The 24,234-nt window shown below is 42.0% G+C and overlaps 1 protein-coding gene across 1 annotated transcript; it reads left to right on the top strand.

Annotated features, from left to right (window-relative positions):
• Positions 1-15,640: 15,640 nt before the first annotated feature.
• LOC112253548 (protein Wnt-8b-like) lies at positions 15,641-23,419 on the top strand. The gene is made up of 5 exons (XM_042299900.1): positions 15,641-15,655; positions 17,596-17,734; positions 20,073-20,215; positions 21,808-21,948; positions 22,054-23,419. Exons 1-5 carry the CDS (start codon positions 15,641-15,643, stop codon positions 22,480-22,482), a joined length of 867 nt encoding a protein of 288 aa, XP_042155834.1. The 3' UTR covers positions 22,483-23,419.
• Positions 23,420-24,234: the final 815 nt, after the last annotated feature.

Here is a 24,234-nt window from a genome sequence, read left to right as displayed (position 1 = left end):
ATGGCTCAGGTCCTCCGAGAGAGAGAAAGAAAGAGAGAAAGAGAGAATTAGAGAGAGCATACTTAAATTCACACAGGACACAGGATAAGACAGGAGAAGTACTCCAGATATAACAAACTGACCCTAGCCCCCCGACACAAACTACTGCAGCATAAATACTGGAGGCTGAGACAGGAGGGGTCAGGAGACACTGTGGCCCCATCCGATGATAACCCATCCCCATCCGATGATAGGGCCAAACAGGCAGGATATAACCCCACCCACTTTGCCAAAGCACAGCCCCCACACCACTAGAGGGATATCTTCAACCACCAACTTACCATCCTGAGACAAGGCAGAGTATAGCCCACAAAGATCTCCGCCACGGCACAACCCAAGGGGGGGCGCCAACCCAGACAGGAAGATCCCATCAGTGACTCAACCCACTCAAGTGAAGCACCCCTCCTAGGGACGGCATGAAAGAGCACCAGTAAGCCAGTGACTCAGCCCCTGTAATAGGGTTAGAGGCAGAGAATCCCAGTGGAAAGAGGGGAACTGGCCAGGCAGAGACAGCAATGGCGGTTCGTTGCTCCAGAGCCTTTCCGTTCACCTTCACACTCCTGGGCCAGACTACACTCAATCATATGACCCACTGAAGAGATGAGTCTTCAGTAAAGACTTAAAGGTTGAGACCGGTTTGCGTCTCTCACATGGGTAGGCAGACCATTCCATAAAAATGGAGCTCTATAGGAGAAAGCCCTGCCTCCAGCTGTTTGCTTAGAAATTCTAGGGACAATTAGGAGGCCTGCGTCTTGTGACCGTAGCGTACGTGTAGGTATGTACGGCAGGACCAAATCAGAGAGATAGGTAGGAGCAAGCCCATGTAATGCTTCGTAGGTTAGCAGTAAAACCTTGAAATCATCCCTTGCCTTGACAGGAAGCCAGTGTTGGGAGGCTAGCACTGGAGTAATATGATCAAATTTTTTGGTTCTAGTCAGGATTCTAGCAGCCGTATTTAGCACTAACTGAAGTTTATTTAGTGCTTTATCTGGGTTGCCGGAAAGTAGAGCATTGCAGTAGTCTAACCTAGAAGTAACAAAAACATGGATTCATTTTTCTGCATCATTTTTGGACAGAAAGTTTCTGATTTTTGCAATGTTACATAGATGGAAAATAGCTGTCCTTGAAACAGTCTTGATATGTTCGTCAAAAGAGAGATCAGGGTCCAGAGTAACGCCAAGGTCCTTCACAGACAACTGTACAACCATTAAGATTAATTGTCAGATTCAACAGAAGATCTCTTTGTTTCTTGGGAGCTAGAACAAGCATCTCTGTTTTGTCCGAGTTTAAAAGTAGAACGTTTGCAGCCATCCACTTCCCTATGTCTGAAACACAGGCTTCTAGCGAGGGCAATTTTGGGGCTTCACCATGTTTCATTGAAATGTACAGCTGTGTGTCATCCGCATAGCAGTGAAAGTTAATGTTATGTTTTCAAATGACATCCCCAAGAGGTAAAATATATAGTGAAAACAATAGTGGTCCTAAAACGGAACCTCGAGGAACACCGAAATGTACCGTTGATTTGTCAGAGGACAAACCATTCACAGAGATAAACTGATATCTTTCTGACAGATAAGATCTAAACCAGGCCAGAACTTGTCCGTGTAGACCAATTTGGGTTTCCAATCTCTCCAAAAGAATGTGGTGATCGATGGTATCAAAAGCAGCACTAAGGTCTAGGAGCACGAGGACAGATGCAGAGCCACGGTCTGATGCCATTAAAAGGTCATTTACGACCTTCACAAGTGCTCAGTGCTATGATGGGGTCTAAAACCAGACTGAAGCATTTCGTATATACATTGTTTGTCTTCAGGAAGGCAGTGAGTTGCTGTGCAACAGCCTTTTCTAAAATTTTTGAGAGGAATGGAAGATTCGATATAGGCCGATAGTTTTTTATATTTTCTGGGTCAAGGTTTGGCTTTTTCAAGAGAGGGTTTATTACTGCCACTTTTAGTGAGTTTGGTACACATCTTGTGGATAGAGAGCCGTTTATTATGTTCAACATAGGAGGGCCAAGCACAGGAAGCAGCTCTTTCAGTAGTTTAGTTGGAATAGGGTCCAGTATGCAGCTTGAAGGTTTAGAGGCAATGATTATTTTCATCATTGTATCAAGAGATATAGTACTAAAACACTTGATCTCTTGATCCTAGGTCCTGGCAGAGTTGTGCAGAGTCAGGACAACTGAGCTTTGAAGGAATACGCAGATTTAAAGAGGAGTCCGTAATTTGCTTTCTAATAATCATGATCTTTTCCTCAAAGAAGTTCATTAATTTATTACTGCTGGAGTGAAAGCCATCCTCACTTGGAGAATGCTGCTTTTTAGTTAGCTTTGCGACAGTATCAAAAATAAATTTTGGATTGTTCTTATTTTCCTCAATAAAGTTGGAAAAATAGGATGATCGAGCAGCAGTAAGGGCTCTTTGATACTGCACGGTACTGTCTTTCCAAGCTAGTCGGAAGACTTCCAGTTTGGTGTGGCGCCATTTCCTTTCCAATTTTCTGGAAGCTTGCTTCAGAGCTTGGGTATTTTCTGTATACCAGGGAGCTAGTTTCTTACGACAAATGTTTTTTTGTTTTTAGGGGTGCAACTGCATCTAGGGTATTGTGCAAGGTTCAATTGAGTTCCTCAGTTAGGTGGTTAACTGATTTTTGTCGTCTGACGTCCTTGAGTAGGCAGAGGGAGTCTGGAAGGGCATCGAGGAATCTTTGTGTTGTCTGCGAATTTATAGCACGCATTTTGATGCTCCTTGGTTGGTGTCTGAGCAGATTATTTGTTGCAATTGCAAACGTAATAAAATGGTGGTCCGATAGTCCAGGATTATGAGGAAAAACATTAAGATCCACCACATTTATTCCATGGGACAAAACTAGGTCCAGAGTATGACCGTGACAGTGAGTAGGTCCAGAGACATGTTGGACAAAACCCACTGAGTCGATGATGGCTCCAAAAGCCTTTTGGAGTGGGTCTGTGGACTTTTCATACAAATCATACATCAGCATATATACCTAAATTAAGTAAAATACCTCAATAAGATTGATCACTAAATCCACTCAGAAAATTAATCCAAAAACATCCCACGAATGAAACTTCCCAAATCACTGTCCCCTAATCTTAATTTGCACATAAGAAGATGCGTGGACGTCAAAGGCTGTCAAAGGACCAGAGATCTGTATGGTTTTAAACTGGAAATGAGTCAGACGTAGGGATTAGTTGGGCACAATAACCCAGTATGAGAAGTTAGATAGCGACCATCTGGATTAGTGATGGATATAGCCAATCTTATCAATGGTCCTTATTCGGATCCCCTTAGCCTACAAAAAATACAAATAAAAGTTATCTCAAAATGTCATCACATTCAATTCAATTGCACTTTGTTTTGTGAAGTGGAACAATAGAATCAGGAATTAGTAATTTAATAGGATCTCTACAGGTGGAACGTATATCCAATTCTCACAAACTAGTGCAGCATTTGGGTGAAATGTTAACTTGAGATGGCAATTGTTGTCGAGTGAAGTTGTCACGTCATGTTAGGCCTGTAACAGTAGGCTGTTCAATGGGATATGCAAAGGCCAGAATTAAGTGACCGATTCATTCGTTTGGTTTCATAAACCAGGTTACCATCCAACTTTTTTATGCAAGTACATTTCAGATTTGAAAAAAATGTCATGACAGGCCTGGTGGAAACAGAACATTTTTCAGTCAACTTTCCAAATGTAGACAAAACAAAATATGCTAGACAAGTTGGGATATTTTTGTGTTAGCAAAATTAATGATGTGAGAAATTTAGGTGGAAACGCTTCTATGTGCAAATATTCAGTGGCGCAACTTTCACTGGGGATGGGGGAATTGGAATGTGATACATTGGAATGTCATACAAAACAAGGCAACGGTGTGCTTTAGGACCATGCGGATGCCTCAGCTCCTCTAGTTATCTGTCAGATAGCAATATGAGGTGGCTATCTAACAGCAGTTGTTTGAATGGACATGTTTTGTAGCTTTTGTTTTGTTCCTTTTCAGGAGTAAATTAATTTGGAAAGCTTTCGCCACTTGATGTACTGTTAGGCAGAAAGTTGGCCAAAAGTTGGCTTACATTAGCTATTATTTTTGCTCAATCAAGCTAGACATGACTCAAATGATGAAACCATCACCAAACGATTGAAGATTGATATTCTGATGTTTTTCTGTGCAATTTGAGTTGTATTAGTCAATATGTCAATGTAACGTTATTGATCTGTCAGTTTCCCTAGCTAATTCCCTACTTTTCACACTGAGACAGTAATAAACAGCTCTAACTTTACAGGCTTCACTGTCATGGTGCACAGTAGAGGTCTGCAAGGGACCGATTTCTTCATCCTGCTTTCTTCATGCTGGGGCCTGCTGGCTTTCTGTCAGATTCCCACCTGCTACTGTAAGAACTGGTCACAAACCCAACCGCAATGTTATTTTAGGTGTAGGTGATGCAGCTCACTTGCCAGCCATAGTCCCAACAATTGTTGCGCCCTATAGGCAATATCAAATGCCCAAAAATAACTTAAGAAATAGGTTGAATTACCAGAGATTCTAACATGGCCCTTACATTGTATTACTGGGCTATATCAGCAAATATGCTAGATGTAGTTTGAAGAGAGCAGAGTTGGAGAGACTTGCACTTTCTCTTGAGCTATTTTTATTGCCTATCTTTTAGGAGTGTCAAGATTTTCAGACTGAGAAATATGGGTGTTCAATATTTAGGCCTATTTCTAGGCAATGTAGTAAACCATAGTAGGCTAACCTATGGTCACCATAGTAACCAAACCTACAGTCACCATAGTAACCTAACCTACAATAGGTAGGCTAACGCATATAAAGCAGAAAGAGGACATTTCAAAAGTGTGACGACCCTCCCACTCTGTCTGCCGTATTCTTTCTCTTTGCTCTCGTTTTCCTTATTAGGATGCCGGTGGGCGGAGCCGGGAGTGTCGTCAGCGACATGGGACACACCTGGGCCCGGGTGTATCCCAGGATAAATACACCACTTCCCCATTCATGGAAGAGACTCTCCACGCAGACACCTTTTCTAGACTTTGTTGTGGTATTTTTGTGGCCTTTTGTTTGTTTGTTTTGGCACATTTATGCATGCAAACACTCACTTACACTACTGATTACACACACCATTGTTAATTGTATTTAGTTTACTTTATTTAATAAATATATTCTGTTATTCCTTGTCTCCACATTGTCTCCCTTTTGTTACGAACTTCGAGCCGGTTCGTGACAAAATAATCTGTTGGACAACCAAAATATTTTCATCCCAAAGTCGTCTGTCTGACCGCCCACTCCCGCCTAGAGCATGAAAAATGCAGACTGCGCCGCAATGATCTCTGTCTGGACGACAGCCCTCTAGTGCCGTTAGTACACAGCACTGTGCTCATCATGTTTTAGCAGGATTAGATGGAGACTGGGGTCCCAGCAGGGTCAGACAGCGAGGGAAGACCAGTCTATGGAGCTCAGGTGAATTTTGCAGTATATTCAGTGAATGATACAAAGTTCCATCTTGAGATGATAAGTAGACCTACAGTAGCTACAGGACAGCAGCTTAAAGCTACAGTCTGGGATCTGGGAATAATGGTCATTTCAATTATTGAACCATTGATTCTATTTTGGATAATATAATGTATAAATATACACAAAGCTAATTATTATATGCCTCATTTTAGGAGGATCAGACGTGACCGGGGTCTCATCAGGATCAGGCAGCCAGGGAAGACAAGTCAGTGACAAAGGTGAGGTGAATATTTGCAGATACAACACTTTATTCTCTCTGTCCAGCAAACACTGGACAAGCCAGATGCTATTTTAAGGCAGTCTGACAACCCCCCAAAGTTGATTTCCAAACTGTATCAAGGGTTGATAGAGGATTTTCCCCATGACACAAAACATGTAAAACAAAGATGTGAGGATGACCTGGGAGACGCTATTGATGATGAATGGATACAGATGTGTTAGAATGCCCAGTCATGTTCATATCATCTCAGGCATAAATTACTGCAGTTTAAGACCATCCATAGAATGTTCTATATGCCAGTGAAACTGAATATCATGCACTTAGAAATTGTATTATTCTGCTGTGGTGTTGTGAAGAGTGGCTGAATTCTGGCAAAGAGTATTTTATTTTTATCTCAGCATGTCTACAGATTCTCCCTGTTTTTGTTTGCTTGGAAATGTTGATACTGGAGACTGTTATCAGAAGAAATTGTGTAACCTAGCATTTATAGTGGCTAACAAATGCATTGCCATTAATGGGACGGTTGGTTATCCTCCCACAATGTATGGAAGAAATGTCAAGTTATGTACAGTTTCACTAGATTTGTTTTAAGATTGAGGGTATACTGTGCTACATTCATAAGGTCTGAATGCCTTCTATGAAATACTGTACGACAAAAGGAGTCTGTATTGAAAACATGCCCATGTCAGGGGAGATACCTATTTAGGCAATACATAGGTGCTGGCCTGCTCAGTCCTGGCCCTGGGGGTCTGCCGTACTGTTGGTTGTCACTCTGACCTTGGCCTAACACACCTGAAACCAATAATGAATGTTTCACTAAGATCCTAATGTTGAGTGGGGTGTGTTGGGTTGGGGCGCTGCAGGGTCGTGGACCCCTAGGGGCAGGACGAGGTGACCCAGCTATTTTGTGTGCAAGTAAAAAGAGCTCTGTAGTAGTATTCGGCCAATGATATGAATTATATGGAGGGCGTATTGCTTCTGTGTGTTCATGTGTAGGTTTATCTGTGTTCTTATTAAAATGTTGTTTTCCAAACCTTTCCCTTGAGATATAAAAAAAAAGATGGGAAGGAAGTTGTGTTGGGGCGAGGGATGAGTTATTGAATAGACTGGCGGGGGTCGGCGTGCATGCGGCTTGGGTTGGCTGGGCAGTCTGGCTGAAATGTGATATAGAAAATCAAAAGTTGTCTTTGTACTTTATTTGTAAGAGTTGTTCATTTGATAGGCTATTGGGTAAAGGTGCAACACAATATTGATTATTGAATTATCATGGATCTAGTTCAGTCTTATCAATCACTTAAACATATTTAATCATCTCTTACCTCATTAATTATCATGGATCTAGTTCAGTCATATCAATCACTTTAACATAGTTAATCATCTCTTACCTCATTAATTATCATGGATCTAGTTCAGTCATATCAATCACTTAAACATATTTAATCATCTCTTACCTCATTAATTATCATGGATCTAGTTCAGTCATATCAATCACTTTAACATATTTAATCATCTCTTACCTCATTAATTATCATGGATCTAGTTCAGTCATATCAATCACTTAAACATATTTAATCATCTCTTACCTCATTAATTATCGTGGATCTAGTTCAGTCATATCAATCACTTAAACATATTTAATCATCTCTTACCTCATTAATTATCATGGATCTAGTTCAGTCTTATCAATCACTTAAATATATTTAATCATCTCTTACCTCATTAATTATCATGGATCTAGTTCAGTCAAATCAATCACTTTGTCACGCCCTGGTCAAAGTATTTTGTGTTTATCTTTATGTATTTGGTCAGGCCAGGGTGTGGCATGGGGTTTTTGTAATTGTGGTGTGTTTGTCTTGGGGATTTGGTGGTGGTATTGGGATTGTAGCTTAGTGGGTTGTCTAGCAAGGTCTATGGCTGTCTGGAGTGGTTCTCAATCAGAGGCAGGTGCTTATCGTTGTCTCTGATTGGGAACCATATTTAGGCAGCCATATTCTTTGAGTTTGTCGTGGGTGATTGTCCTTAGTGTCTTGATGTCCTTGTTGGATGTTAGTTGACACAAGTATAGGCTGTTTTCGGTTTTCGTTTCGTTTATTGTTTGTAGTGTTCGTGTTTAGTCGTGTTTACGTTTGTTTAAATAAACATGGATCGCAATCGACACGCTGCAGTTTGGTCCGACCCTTCATATCCACTAGAAAACCGTTACACACTTAAACATATTTAATCATCTCTTACCTCATTAATTATCATGGATGTAGTTCAGTCTTATCAATAACTTAAATACATTTAATAATGATCTCTTACCTAGCTTGATGATTGTGGGCATTTTTGCTAACTTTTTGTTGTTCTAAATAGAGACGGCTAGAAGGGCCATGGGAGTTCCCCCAGACCCCCTGCCAAGTTACGTCCCCCTCTGCAAATACCACTGCTGGCTGATTTTAAAAAGTCATAGTCAATTGCTCAATAATATACAGTGCCTTGCGAAAGTATTCGGCCCCCTTGAACTTTGCGACCTTTTGCCACATTTCTGGCTTCAAACATAAAGATATAAAACTATTTTTTTTGTGAAGAATCAACAACAAGTGGGACACAATCATGAAGTGGAACGACATTTATTGGATATTTAAAACTTTTTTAACAAATCAAAAACTGAAAAATTGGGCGTGCAAAATTATTCAGCCCCTTTACTTTCAGTGCAGCAAACTCTCTCCAGAAGTTCAGTGAGGATCTCTGAATGATCCAATGTTGACCTAAATGACTAATGATGATAAATACAATCCACCTGTGTGTAATCAAGTCTCCGTATAAATGCACCTGCACTGTGATAGTCTCAGAGGTCCGTTAAAAGCGCAGAGAGCATCATGAAGAACAAGGAACACACCAGGCAGGTCCGAGATACTGTTGTGAAGAAGTTTAAAGCCGGATTTGGATACAAAAAGATTTCCCAAGCTTTAAACATCCCAAGGAGCACTGTGCAAGCGATAATATTGAAATGGAAGGAGTATCAGACCACTGCAAATCTACCAAGACCTGGCCGTCCCTCTAAACTTTCAGCTCATACAAGGAGAAGACTGATCAGAGATGCAGCCAAGAGGCCCATGATCACTCTGGATGAACTGCAGAGATCTACAGCTGAGGTGGGAGACTCTGTCCATAGGACAACAATCAGTCGTATATTGCACAAATCTGGCCTTTATGGAAGAGTGGCAAGAAGAAAGCCATTTCTTAAAGATATCCATAAAAAGTGTAGTTTAAAGTTTGCCACAAGCCACCTGGGAGACACACCAAACATGTGGAAGAAGGTGCTCTGGTCAGAAGAAACCAAAATTGAACTTTTTGGCAACAATGCAAAACGTTATGTTTGGCGTAAAAGCAACACAGCTCATCACCCTGAACACACCATCCCCACTGTCAAACATGGTGGTGGTAGCATCATGGTTTGGGCCTGCTTTTCTTCAGCAGGGACAGGGAAGATGGTTAAAATTGATGGGAAGATGGATGGAGCCAAATACAGGACCATTCTGGAAGAAAACCTGATGGAGTCTGCAAAAGTCCTGAGACTGGGACGGAGATTTGTCTTCCAACAAGACAATGATCCAAAACATAAAGCAAAATCTACAATGGAATGGTTCAAAAATAAACATATCCAGGTGTTAGAATGGCCAAGTCAAAGTCCAGACCTGAATCCAATCGAGGATCTGTGGAAAGAACTGAAAACTGCTGTTCACAAATGCTCTCCATCCAACCTCACTGAGCTCGAGCTGTTTTGCAAGGAGGAATGGGAAAAAATTTCAGTCTCTTGATGTGCAAAACTGATAGAGACATACCCCAAGCGACTTACAGCTGTAATCGCAGCAAAAGGTGGTGCTACAAAGTATTAACTTAAGGGGGCTGAATCATTTTGCACGCCCAATTTTTCAGTTTTTGATTTGTTAAAAAAGTTTGAAATATCCAATAAATGTCGTTCCACTTCATGATTGTGTCCCACTTGTTGTTGATTCTTCACAAAAAAATACAGTTTTATATCTTTATGTTTGAAGCCTGAAATGTGGCATAAGGTCGCAAAGTTCAAGGGGGCCGAATACTTTCGCAAGGCACTGTAATAATACTCTTAGCAAAAAATACATATTTTACAATATGTATAATCTATGAGAATTAAAAAGGTCCAGAACTTTTGTGAAACATCACAGCACAGTTGAAAAATATATGGCAAATAGAAATCCAAACTGGATGGTGTTCAGAGATAGATGGGAGGGGTTGAGGGTAGCTGAAGGATGGGACTGGATGGTGTTCAGAGATAGATGGGAGGGGTTGAGGGGAGCTGAAGGATGGGACTGGATGGGGTTCAGAGATAGATGGGAGGGGTTGAGGGGAGCTGAAGGATCGGACTGGATGGTGTTCAGAGATAGATGGAAGTGTAACGGATGTGAAACGGCTAGCTTAGTTAGCGGTGGGGTGCGCAAAATAGCGTTTCAATCGGTGACGTCACTTGCTCTGAGACCTTGAAGTAGTAGTTCCCCTTGCTCTGCAAGGGCTGCGGCTTTTGTGGAGCGATGGGTAACGATGCTTCGAGGGTGACTGTTATTGATGTGTGCAGAGGGTCCCTGGTTCGCGCCCGGGTTGGGCGAGGGGACGGTGGAAAGTTATACTGTTACAGAAGGGTTGAGGGGAGCTGAAGGATGGGACTGGATGGGGTTCAGAGATAGATGGGAAGGTTTGAGGGGAGCTGAAGGATGGGCCTGGATGGTGTTCAGAAATAGATGGGAAGGGTTGAGGGAGCTGAAGGATGGGACTGGATGGTGTTCAGAAATAGATGGGAAGGTTTGAGGGGAGCTGAAGGATGGGACTGGATGGGGTTCAGAAATAGATGGGAAGGTTTGAGGGGAGCTGAAGGATGGGACTGGATGGGGTTCAGAAATAGATGGGAAGGTTTGAGGGGAGCTGAAGGATGGGACTGGATGGGGTTCAGAAATAGATGGGAAGGGTTGAGGGGAGCTGAAGGATGGGACTGGATGGGGTTCAGAAATAGATGGGAAGGGTTGAGGGGAGCTGAAGGATGGGCCTGGATGGTGTTCAGAAATAGATGGGAAGGGTTGGGAGCTGAAGGATGGGACTGGATGGGGTTCAGAGATAGATGGGAAGGGTTGAGGGAAGCTGAAGGATGGGACTGGCTGGGGTTCAGAAATAGTTGGGAAGGGTTGAGGGGAGCTGAAGGATGGGACTGGATGGTGTTCAGAAATAGATGGGAAGGGTTGAGGGGAGCTGAAGGATGGGACTAGATGGGGTTCAGAGATAGATGGGAGGGGTTGAGGGGAGCTGAAGGATGGGACTGGCTGGGGTTCAGAGATAGATGGGAAGGGTTGAGGGGCGCTGAAGGATGGGACTGGATGGGGTTCAGAGATAGATGGGAGGGGTTGAGGGGAGCTGAAGGATGGGACTGGCTGGGGTTCAGAGATAGATGGGAAGGGTTGAGGGGAGCTGAAGGATGGGACTGGATGGTGTTCAGAGATAGATGGGAGGGGCTGAGAGGAGCTGAAGGATAAGACTAAAAACAAACAAAAGATAACTATTGTAAAATATACTGTGTCCGTAAAATGTATATTGTATGTATAAGCTGTAAGTAGAATTCTAAGTGTTGTCCTCCATTAGTTTACTCCAATTAGGGGAGGGATGGTAAGGTTAGGGGTAAATAATAAAGGAAAACATATTGTTACATATATATATTAATAAGTATTTACAAAAATATATAAGGCAGATTGGAAATGATGCAGACAAATACATAGATGCAATAATAAAGCTGATCTACCCCTTTATTATTATTTTTTAAATACATAGATTTAAAAAAAAATACTAATCCAAAGTTGCCCCCCTGCAAATAGTGATATAATAACCATCATATCTAAGTAAACTTGGAGTCATGGGATGATGTGTGTTACTCCCAATATGACTTGTTGGGAAAGCACGCAGTTTATTAGGCTACAGATTAAATCAATTATGGTTACTGCATTGTTGCGTTTAGAGCTTGCCAGAAAGGCATTTCACTGTACTTGTGCATGTGACATTAAAACTTGAAGATGACATAAATGATGCTGAATTTCACAGGGTGGTGAAAGTGCAAGGTGATGAGCTTGATGCTCCTTTCCAATAAACATTGAGGGTCTTATTCAATTTTTCTAGTGAACATGATAAATTGATGCTTGGCTGCCATTTGACAAATAAAAATAATCTCGCTCCTTTGTCCATAATAATCTCATTATGTCTCATTAGGGGCGGCAGGGTAGCTCAGTGGTTAGAGTGTTGCACTAGTAACCGGAAGGTTAACACATAACACAACATTTTTTTGTGAAAAAAACAACAACAACATACAGTTGAAACCCATTTAACTTGTGTTTTTTAATCTGTACATGGAAATTTAACTCAACATTTACATGTATGTGTAGGCCCACTATGTCACCACGCACATCCTTTTATCCGCAACAAGTCCGTTTTATGGAAACACATCTGTGGTGGGGCAATGCACATGTTTTTATGCGGATTTGAGAATATTCGCACGAAAATTTGTTGCAAATTGGATGCAAACGTAGCTAGTGGGCTACAGTGCAACTTGAGGTTTCCATCCAATGTGCGACTGATTTCCATGTGAATATTTTGAAATGTGCATAAAATAATATGCACATTTTCCCACAAGAGATGTGTGTTCATAAAACTGACTTATTGCGGGATAAAAGTATGTGCGTGATGACGTAGTGGACATTAAAATCATGTTTGCATTAAATTCCCATGTACAGAATAAAACATACAAGTTAAATGGGTTTCCATCACATTTCAACTTTACTGATGGTTAGTCACAAAAACTGTTGCGTGATAAAGCAAATGTGCCCACTCTGGACTTAACGTGCGCTCCAGACAACTACTCAACAGTTTGCAGATACAGTGCTGGTAAACTACCTACATTATGAGATTATTATGTATAAGAGGGATAATATTTTTATTTATCAAAGGCAGCCAAATCAATCCTCATGTCACCAGAATATGACCCTCAATATTTATTGGAAAAGAGTATCAAGCACATCACTTACACTTTCCTTACTATAGCTGTGACGGAAACAGGAAGTTTCGGCACAATTTTATAAATGCCAACAGATAATTTGTTCGTTTGACTTCGTGGGATCTTTTTGTGTCAGTAACATTAATTATGCGAGAAATTGGGGTGGAAACGCTTTTATGGGCAAATATTGATATAATAACCATAATATCTAATTAAACTTGGAGTCAAATGATGACAATGTGTGGTCTTCCCACTATTACTTGTTGGGGAAGCATGCCGTTTATTAGGCTACAGATGAAATAATTTATGATGGACTTCACAGGCTGGTGAAAGTGCATGGTGATCTTGATGCTCCTTTCCAATAAATATTTAGGGTCTTATTCTGGTGACATGATGATTGATGCTTGACTGCCATTTGACAGATACAAATATTCTTGCTCTTATCCATAATAATCTCATCATGTACTGTAAAACTATCCACACAGCCTACCTGCACTGTATCTGCGAGCTGTTGGCTGGAACACACATGGCAAGACCAAAGAGGCACATTTGCTATTTAATATAACAGTTTTTGTGACAAAATATCAGTAGAGTTGAAAATGTGATGGAAACGCATTGAACTTTAAAATGCTATTTGGTACATGAAAACTTAAGCAGAGAAAGTACATTTTGTGTGCACTGTTATTGCGTACTGATTTTTTAAAAATCCACAACAAGTCAGTTTTCTTGAATTAAAATATTTTCATGGAAATCTGTTGACAATTGAATGTAAACCTAGCTATTTATGCTATAAATAAACACGTTTTCCTCGATTTGTATTAGGCTAATTATCAACTCATTTTCGAGAAGGCATAAAATGTCTTCTGTTCATTGTTAAGGTGATCTAATATGCCTTACCACCCCCAAAACAATCAACATGAATACTCGATCTCTAATTAATTTGGATCTTACTGATGTGGAAATGTTAATGCGTGATTGATTATGTTAGGATAAACAATTATCAATATGAATAGGCTCTCTGATGTTGTTTTAAAACTATTTCCCTAAAATGGATTTTTGGTTAAACCATTTAAAATTCGTTTTAATAGGCCTATATTTTCTTTCACATCAGAAGTTCGAAAATAACTTGGGGGAAACTGAGCGCATTCTTGAAAATGTAAAATGTCAACAATGCTTCAACATTGATTTTAAAACAATGGGATGTTAATTAGGCCTAGCTATTTTTTTTAGAGTGACAACAATTGATTAAATCGGACGTGGCATTTGTAAAATCGTGCAAAATTCCAAAAAAGCACAACTCTCAAAAAATCACACAGTATCCAAATAACATCTCATGTTTGTTCCAATGATATAATACCAGTAGTCCGTGACTGTTACCAGTTACCACTGTATCACTCTTTCGAGAAATTCATTTTTCAGGGCGCAAACACCACCAGATCTATTTGAGATCAGTCGATTTCAAGCCGGTTTAATATGAATTAACTTTATCCTGAATCCTTCAGAAGGCCGGGCGATGAAAAAGAGATTTCGGGCTGCTATTTGTCCGCGCGAGGCCCAGGGTGCCCTTTTGATAATTTCAGTCTCTCCTCGGTGTTCTCCTTCCGATTGGTCGAGGGAGTAAGAAGGGGAACATCTTTAATTAAGTAGATAATCTCTTGTTGGGATGAGAGTGGGTCAATTTCAGAGCCCCCCCCCCCTCGAGTGAGTCCCGCATGAGAACCTTGGCATATACAGCCAGTGGAGTTGTGTATGTATGTAGGGTTGGTAGCCTCTCGCTATATCCCCTCTTCTCCTTTAGAGAGCTGCTGAATGTGCATGCCATCTCTATCCTCTCTCGTCTCTTCTGGCAGGATGTTCATGCATTTGGAGGTCTTTTACTGTATCTTAATGTTGATGTCTCACATGACAACGTCTTGCTGCAGCTGGTGAGTTTTAACCATTTTGGATTCTTTGTGATTGCCTCAATGATTTGATGCAATGTATGTGATAGGAAGGTCGTTCATTAAATATTGGTACATAGGCCTATTGGAATATATAAATAATTCCATGATTTATATGTTGAAATGTTTTTCTCTTTACTGATCAAATTAAAAAGTTAGTTTCTGTTCAGTTTTTTTACCTTCCAAAATTGTTTACCAAATTACATCGTTTGGTGCACGACTGGGAAACAGTTAGGCTTCTTGATTTTCCTTTATGAGAATGTAGGCATGGACAATTATTAAATGATTATAATTAAATATTTTCCTAAAATTCTTGTTTGTTGCATGTTTATTACTCATGAATATACTTTTATCCCACTGTATTTGATTGAGTTTTTGTGTATGTGACCAGTAACAATGTATTTTGTCAGTATAAATTAATACTTTTATCATAATTAGCGTAGGGCTTTATTTGAGGTATTTTGGATATAACATCCCCACGAAATGTCACTCTACCAGCATGGTTATTGACCAGCAGGCGGGGGATTCATTCATATGGGAGACAATGATTTAGATTGATGATGGTTTAGTACTATGTTATTACATTTTTATTAAAGATAGTTATCTAATGAGGGAGCAAAGAAATCCCTCCCTTTACTGAAGGACACTGAATTTTTGAGAGTATGCTAATAAATGCTCCAGTACCATGTTATTTAAGATAGCCAATGATGCTATCGTACCATGTTATTAAAGATAACTAATGAGAGACTTATGTGAGGGAGCTGTGGAATTCCTGCCCTGGCTGAAGGACAACTCTTAATTCCCAGAGTTAATAAGCTGTCTCCTCTTCCAGGTCAGTGAATCATTTCCTTATGACTGGACCTAAGGTAAGCCAACATTCTTTTGATCTTCTGGCCAGATCCCTCTTTCCCTATCCCAAAAAAGAGAGCAAAGACCACCCCTGTAAGGATCTCCTATTGCTGTCTGCGTATGTTACTCTCTTTCCCCTCTGTTTCTAAATAGACTGCATTTCTCCAGAATGAGATTGTCATGGTTACATATAAATATAAATATGTCCTTTCATCATTGATTTGTTGTAACAACAGCAAGGGTAGGCCTTATCAGTGTTATGGTGACCTTTTGGGTTCCTATCTACGGCTCTTGACTCTATTAAGGCTGAGAAGCTTTGAATGTCCATGGGCTGAGATAGTAGAGGCATGGAGAGTTATTTGTTCAGTGTGTATAGAGGCAACCTGGTCTTAGAGCTATTCTTATTATTCTATATGTAAATCAGAGATTCTCCTTTGGATGATATGCTACGCTATGTTTTGTATGGTATGTATCCATTTGTATACAATTTGTATACAATACGTATTATATATGTTACGAATTTGCAAAACATACAATATGTTGCGAATTTGCAAAACCTATGATATGTTACGAGTTCTAGCTAGGTGGCTAGGTGGCTAACATTAGCTAGCTGGCTAACGTTAGCTAGGCTAGGGGTTAGGGTTAGGGGTTAAGGTTAGTGTTAAGTTTAGAAGTTAGGTCAACGTGTTAGGGTTAGTGTTAGCTAAGAGGGTTAAGGTTAGGGTTAGGGTTAGGGGAAGGGTTAGCTAACATGATAAGTAGATGCAAAGTAGCTAAAAACTAGTAAGTAGTTGAAAAGTTGTTAATTACCTAAAATACTAAAGTTGTCCATGATGACATTCGAACTCACAACCTTTGGTTGCTAGACGTTTGCATTATATGCCCGACCAACCACCCTACTTTCATTTTTTCCTTAAGTAACCATCTGTCTTATGTAACCACACCAAACATAACATATCATACTAATTTGAGTGTCCCAGGCTCTATCAACTCAGAGACCTATAGATCTAGGCTCGGCAGTAGAGGTCCCTGGGTTGGTAGATCTAGACTAGAGGCAGTAGGATTCCCTGGGTTGGTAGATCTAGACTAGAGGCAGTAAGATTCCCTGGGTTGGTAGATCTAGACTAGAGGCAGTAGGATTCCCTGGGTTGGTAGATCTAGACTAGAGGCAGTAGAATTCCCTGGGTTGGTAGATCTAGACTAGAGGCAGTAGAATTCCCTGGGTTGGTAGATCTAGACTAGAGGCAGTAGGATTCCCTGGGTTGGTAGATCTAGACTAGAGGCAGTAAGATTCCCTGGGTTGGTAGATCTAGACTAGAGGCAGTAGGATTCCCTGGGTTGGTAGATCTAGACTAGAGGCAGTAGAGGTCCCTGGGTTGGAAGATCTAGACTAGAGGCAGTAGGATTCCCTGGGTTGGTAGATCTAGACAAGAGGCAGTAGGATTCCCTGGGTTGGTAGATCTAGACTAGACTAGAGGAGAGGCATTAGATAATGTGTGTTGCGTGTGAATAAACTACAGGCAGTAGTGGCAGGGAAGGCAGTGCTGTCCTGTGCAGTACTATGGTGTGGTGGGTGGTCATCATTAGCCCACCAGACCCCAGTGAGAAGCAGAGAGGTGGTGGCTCAGACTCTGCACAGGCCACTTGAGACATATCATTCACACAGTCTCAACAAGGACCAGAGAGCTAGGCGAACAAGCCAAGTGGACATAGTGATCTTGTAAAGAATAGGGCTTGGGATTCCAACTCATTCAGGGGTTGTGAAACAGGTTAAAAAAGTTGAATTAATATTGTATTAAGACTTTTCCCACCGTTGTTAAAAACAAAAAAAATCTTGTATACACTACGACTTTTAGGGTTATGGAAGTAAATGTCCTTAGAATGTGTTGCTTCCCATGGTCATGATTGAACCTATTCAGTTTTAAGTGACCTGATGATATACTCTGTGTTCCTCAAGGTGTACCTGATTTACTCCAGCAGTGTAGCAGCCGGGGCTCAGAGCGGCATCGAGGAGTGTAAGTATCAGTTTTCCTGGGACCGATGGAACTGCCCTGAGAGAGCCCTGCAGCTGTCCACACACAGAAGCCTCCGCAGCGGTAAGAGCCAATGCATATAGTGTACTATTTTTGACCAGAAGATATGTAGGACACTATATGGTCAAAAGTAATGTAGTACTGTATATGCTGACTCATTTGATCTGCCCTTTAATAACAGACCGGTTTATTAGGGACCCCACCGTCACCCTGGCTAAAACAACAGCAACCCCACGGTCACCCTGGCTAAAACAACAGCAACCCCACGGTCACCCTGGCTAAAACAACAGCAACCCCACGGTCACCCTGGCTAAAACAACAGCAACCCCACGGTCACCCTGGCTAAAACAACAGCAACCCCACGGTCACCCTGGCTAAAACAACAGCAACCCCACGGTCACCCTGGCTAAAACAACAGCAACCCCACGGTCACCCTGGCTAAAAAAAACACACGGTCACCCTGGCTAAAACAACAGCAACCCCACGGTCACCCTGGCTAAAACAACAGCAACCTCACGGTCACCCTGGCTAAAACAACAGCAACCCCACGGTCACCCTGGCTAAAACAACAGCAACCCCATGGTCACCCTGGCTAAAACAACAGCAACCTCACGGTCACCCTGGCTAAAACAACAGCAACCCCACGGTCACCCTGGCTAAAACAACAGCAACCCCACGGTCACCCTGGCTAAAACAACAGCAACCCCACGGTCACCCTGGCTAAAACAACAACAACCCCAACCCCGTCACCCTGGCTAAAACAACAGCAACCCCACGGTCACCCTGGCTAAAACAACAGCAACCCCACAGTCACCCTGGCTAAAACAACAGCAACCCCACGGTCACCCTGGCTAAAACAACAGCAACCCCACGGTCACCCTGGCTAAAACAACAGCAACCCCACGGTCACCCTGGCTAAAACAACAGCAACCCCACGGTCACCCTGGCTAAAACAACAGCAACCCCACGGTCACCCTGGCTAAAACAACAGCAACCCCACGGTCACCCTGGCTAAAACAACAGCAACCCCACGGTCACCCTGGCTAAAACTATGCTACAACCCTGGCCAATTCACAACATCCTACTGAGCCACCCGGTCACCCGACAGGACACTGCTCACGGGGCCTGGCTAAAATATGGCACCCCACGGTCATGGCAATTAGAGCCAATGGTTAATTACCAGGAGAGATAGGCTAAGATAAAGGATACTGTGGCTAAAACAACAGTGAGAGGTCACCCGCTAAAATAGAAGCCCCACTCTGAAGATAATGACCCCAGAGGAGAGGAATCACCCTGGCTTCAACAGAAGGTACCCTGGCTGAATTTAAATGTCCTGGCTAAAACAACAGCAACAGTGAACAGAGAGGCAGCGTTTGTCCTTGCCATCAGTTCAGTAATCATTACTACTATAATGTCATACAATGTTATATATAATATTTGTTTTTTGTCCACAGCAAACCGACAGACAGCGTTTGTCCTTGCCATCAGTTCAGTAATCATTTCTACTAAATCAAATAGCATTTACATAACAATAACAAGGCTATATACAGTGGGTACCGAGTCAATGTGCAGGGGTACAGGTTAGTCGAGGTCATTTGTAAAGTGACTATGATATAATATTATATTATATATATAATATATGTTTCTTTAGAGCCACAGTGTTAAACAGGGAGATAGGAGATCAATGCCATCAGTTCAGCAGGGGTCATGAAGCCCCACTCTGAAGATAATGATGAGGAACTGCAGTCTCAGGAGGGGACTTTGACAATTTAAATGGCTGTGATGACACCAGTGAACAGGAGGCAGCGTTTGGGTAATAGTAATCATTTACTAAAATGTCACACAAGATATTACAAGACATGCAAAGATCAAACAGCTGTGTCAGTTCAGTAATCATTTTGTAAATCAAATAGTATTCATAACACTGTGCTTGTATTCAGTCACTGTGCTGTATTCAAGTCATTTGTGTTGTATTAATATTATGTTATATTATAACTGTGTTGTATTCGAACACTGTGTTGTATTCAGTTCAGCAGGTGTCATGTATTCACACTGTGTTGTATTCACACTGTGCTGTATTCAAGCTGTGTATTCACACTGTGTTGTAAAAATTCACACAGATCATTACAAGACATGCATAGATCAAACAGCTGTGTACACATTGTGTTGTATTCACACTGTGTTGTATTCACACTGTGCTGTATTCAAGCTGTGTTGTATTCAAGCTGTGTTGTATTCACACTGTGTTGTATTCATGTAATGTGATTCGGTTGTAGGCAAAACAACAAAACCGGTATTTTTTCAAGTACCTTGGAAATAATACCCTTCCACGTTTTTTCATCACAAATGGTGAGCCATCCTCTCATACAGACAAACTGATGTCTCCTGCTTGTGTCCCCAGGGGGTACAGGCTGGCAGTGGGGCGGCTGCAGTGACAACGTGGGGTTTGGTGAGGCCATCTCCAAGCAGTTTGTTGACACGCTGGAGACAGGCCAGGACGCACGGGCCGCCATGAACCTCCACAACAACGAGGCTGGACGCAAGGTACAGTATTCAGTTAACTTTACTTTTAATTTACACCTTGGTGATAGAAGGGGTAAGCTATCCCTCAATACCATACAATCTAAAAAACTTTGATGATATAGTGAAATATTATCATGATTCCAGATTGATTTAAAGCTTGGTTTTCTGGTTGTTCTGAAAACCCAGATCATGTTGAGATTGAATCAGTGCAATTGCCATAGGAGGGAGCTCTTGTAGTTCAAGGTGAAGGGTCAGATATTTGAGTTTCCCACTCAACCTCCAACTGACCGACTGCTCAATGTAAAGTACCCTTAGAATAATTTATTTCTTTTTCAGTCTGCTCATTGAGTATTACAGCATACAGCAAGCGTACCACCCAAGCATCCCTTTCACGTCCCCATAAGTGAGGTGCCACTTGTCCTCCAATAACCACAGCGTGTTCGCTGTACCACAAGGGCCTGTTCCCCAGTCAATGAATGTCCTTTATTATGACAAGTCTTAAGTTTCAGAATCTCAGGATCACTGGTGCTAGTTCTTAATTAGGGTATCCCATGGTGCCACACACTGCAGACCAGGGCCAGTATTATGCCTGCCCGCTTTCTTTAAGTCGTTTTTGGTTTTATTCTTGCAATAAGCATCCAACATTTATTCTGTTGGTCTTTGTGTGGCCCCTAAGGAGTCCTTAGTCAGGGACGGAGGACCACAAGTGAGAGGCTGGAGTAGTCTTTGTTTACCCCACCTAGGAGCCCTCCTGTTGGGGCCTCGTTGCCCCTCCGAGCCCCACGGCACCTGGAGCATCATTGTAACAAAAACAAATTCACCCTTTTTTAATTTTGCCACTCCGTAGACTCTCCGTAGACTCTTCATTGGGTGTACTCGTGGCAGAAAACATGTTGACAATGGCCTTGCCTAATAAATACTCCTCTCATTCCAGGAGGGACACAGTCAGTGTCTCAATGTGAAACTTTGATTCGACACTCACCTCGCGAGAAAGCTCTTCCCCCTCCCTTCCCCCACATCTGTGTCGGGGTGAAGTCAGGAAATATTGAGGGGGACCACAAAAACTCCAGCATGAACCTTGAACCTATCCTTTCTCCCTTAGTAAATTCATCCTCTTTTTGTCAAATGGGAAGGCTTGAGTGTGCAGTGGGTTCATCTGACAACACATCAATCAAGAGCCAATAGTCTTCACATTACACAACTGATTCTTTAAAACAAATTCATACTCAGCCACACATACTTACACAACTGATTTCCTGAGACCAAATCAGACAATGAACATCTCATTGGTATGTTGCTACGTCCCGATCTTAAAAAGAAGTCTGAGTAATTATACATTTTTCTACACTCCTGTTTCATCTGGTATTTGCCTGGTATTTACATAATAATTATATGGCAACAACAGGTTCTGTCTGGAGTTTACACAGTATTTTACTTCATTTCTGTAATTTTCATGTTATTATTATGTAATTACCATTTTCCCAGGTGAATTACAGACAGTAGAAAAGCTTAACCAAAGAATCTCTCGCTCCCTCCCTCTCCCCCCCGCTTTCCTTCCCTTCCTTCCTTCCTCAACCCGTCCCTCCACTCCTTCCCTTTCCTCTCCTTCCCAGGCAGTGAAAGGGACTATGCAGAAGACGTGCAAGTGCCATGGCGTCTCTGGGTCCTGCACCACACAGACCTGCTGGTTACAGCTCCCAGATCTCAGGGAGGTGGGAAACTATCTGAAGGAGAAGTACCACCAAGCACTGAAGGTACAGTATATATTGTTTATATTAAACAATATTGTTTATAAGCACTCTAAAGACACTTCACATAAAATTCATTCTCTCATTCATTAATTTATTCTTTAATTCAAGGTGGACCTGCTCCGGGGGGCCGGGAACAGTGCAGCCAGTCGAGGTGCCATTTCCGAGACCTTCAGCTCCATCTCTCGTAAAGAACTGGTCCACTTAGAGGACTCCCCAGACTACTGCCTGGAGAACCGTACCCTGGAACTGCCCGGCACAGAGGGCAGAGAGTGCCTGAAGAAGGGCAAGAGCCTAAATAAGTGGGAGAAGCGTAGCTGCAAGAGGCTGTGCGGGGAGTGTGGTTTAGCCGTGGAGGAGAGGAAGGCGGAGTTGGTGTCGAGTTGCAATTGCAAGTTCCACTGGTGCTGCGCGGTAAAGTGCGAGCAGTGCCGCAAGACAGTGACCAAGTACTTCTGCGTGAAGAATGGGGGGCAGAGGGGGAAGAACGAGAGCGCCGGCAGCCGTAGGAAGAACCTGAGGCTGAGGAAGAAGCACTGAGCGGCATCCATCTTCCTCACCATCATCATCATCATCATCATCATCATCATCACTGCCACACTCCATGTCTTCTCACAAGCTGATTTTCACAGACCTCTGTGCACCAAAGCTGTGCCCCTCTCAAACATTTCTACAACACACTTTCTGCTTTTGTTCTAAAGAAATAATTGAAAATGTATTTATTGAATAAGACTAGTATTGTTATTGTCCTAATCAAACGTTTAATAGTGGGGGAGAAAATGTGTAAAAAAAACATGTTGATGAAACTACATGATAGAGAAATGAGGGTAACTATTACTTGTCTAGAGCTGATGGTATACATATATTTAACAGTATATATTTGAAAAACTTTTTTCCCCAATTATATATAAGTCATTGGGCATTTAAAGCATGTTACATACGGCCGCTCTGAATAATCTCCTTCATATTTGATAGCTTGAACAACTCTTCCTAAATGGTCAGTCCATGGCATACCTCAACAACATCTTATTTATTGTCATATGTACCACCAATGAGCTATGCCATTTCTGATTGGTCAGTTTATCAGACATTCCTTCCTGTCATGATGACAACTCCAGCCCAAGCTCTCGCTACGCGTGGCAGTGCCCCCAGCCCTGACCAGCCCTCCCCTCCCCAGCCCAGCCCTTTCCTGCCCAACCCAACCCAGCACACCCCTCCCCTCCCCTCCCCTCCCCTGCCCTGCCCTCCCCTGCCCTGCCCTCCCCTGCCCTGCCCTCCTCTCTCTTCCCTTCCCAGCCCTGCCTTAAGGATGTATTTAATTGTAAATAAAATGAAGCACTTTGTTCTGTATATTGTTAATTTATTGCACATGTTTTTCCCAAGTATTGCTTTATTGTTGATATTTTCTTTAAAACTTTTGTAATTAAAAAAGTATAATCTAAAATCCCCTATTATATTAATTAATTGAGCATGCCCATCACCCATTTCACATCCATTAATTTCAGAAGTGTTGAATTCATTTCAGAAGTGTTTAAATAAAATGCATGATTATTTCTTATATTCCCCCTGTGTGACATATAAATCACCAATGTTCAGCAGTGGTAGGCTACAACACAACCTGTGTCTTGTTACATTGTTCACTTGGGGATCTGATAACCCTCTGGGACAAATGAACAACAACAGAAAACTTTTCATTATACTGTTCCTTCACGCCTTTCTCAATTACGCCTTGACAAATATCTCCTCTTTATTTCTGCCCCTCGTCCGTGTAATCCTCAAGGAGCCTCTCCTAACACTCAGAACTTTCTTTACAGTTTAATACTAGTTGAATTAACTTTGTCCAGACAGAGTGCATGGTGGGGTGGAATCACGAAGAAGCCAGACAAGTTGCCCTTAAAAATCCTTAAAATCACCCACCCCGCCTCTAATTTTGTATGCTAATCTCCTTTTTACTCTACCCCTCCTGAGGAGTGAGTGGCGAGTTCGGACAAAAACTGTTAGGAAAACTTGGTGGAGTTGCCTTCCTTTGCCGAGAACTCACCAGTGGCTTCCTGCTGGCTGTTTCATTCCTGGGCCCCCTCAGCCTCCACGGTTCACCTACCTTTCTCTACTCTAGGGCCTGCCTTTGCTTGATTTAACAATGAGTGTCGAGCTAATCAGCCCTCTCGGAAATGCCCCACTGCCGAGCCACTTAATCCCCTCTCCTCTTCCACTGGCTCAATGGACGCCGCCTTCAAAAGGGCTTTGGGAAAAGGTTTTGCACGGATTCACACTGTTCCCTCAATACAAGTT

This window comes from Oncorhynchus tshawytscha, linkage group LG16 (genome assembly GCF_018296145.1).
Source record: "Oncorhynchus tshawytscha isolate Ot180627B linkage group LG16, Otsh_v2.0, whole genome shotgun sequence".
NCBI classification, from domain to species: Eukaryota; Metazoa; Chordata; class Actinopteri; order Salmoniformes; family Salmonidae; genus Oncorhynchus; species Oncorhynchus tshawytscha.
The sequence above is the reverse complement of the archived record's forward strand: the minus strand, read 5'-3'. Positions and strand labels throughout refer to the sequence as shown.

What these genes read in the sequence shown, in the direction of transcription:
- LOC112253548 (XM_042299900.1), top strand. An exon ending in ACACAGAAGCCTCCGCAGCG is followed by an intron (nt 17,735 to 20,072) that starts GTAAGAGCCAAT and finishes TTGTGTCCCCAG; the next exon opens with GGGGTACAGGCTGGCAGTGG. An exon ending in ACAACGAGGCTGGACGCAAG is followed by an intron (nt 20,216 to 21,807) that starts GTACAGTATTCA and finishes TCTCCTTCCCAG; the next exon opens with GCAGTGAAAGGGACTATGCA.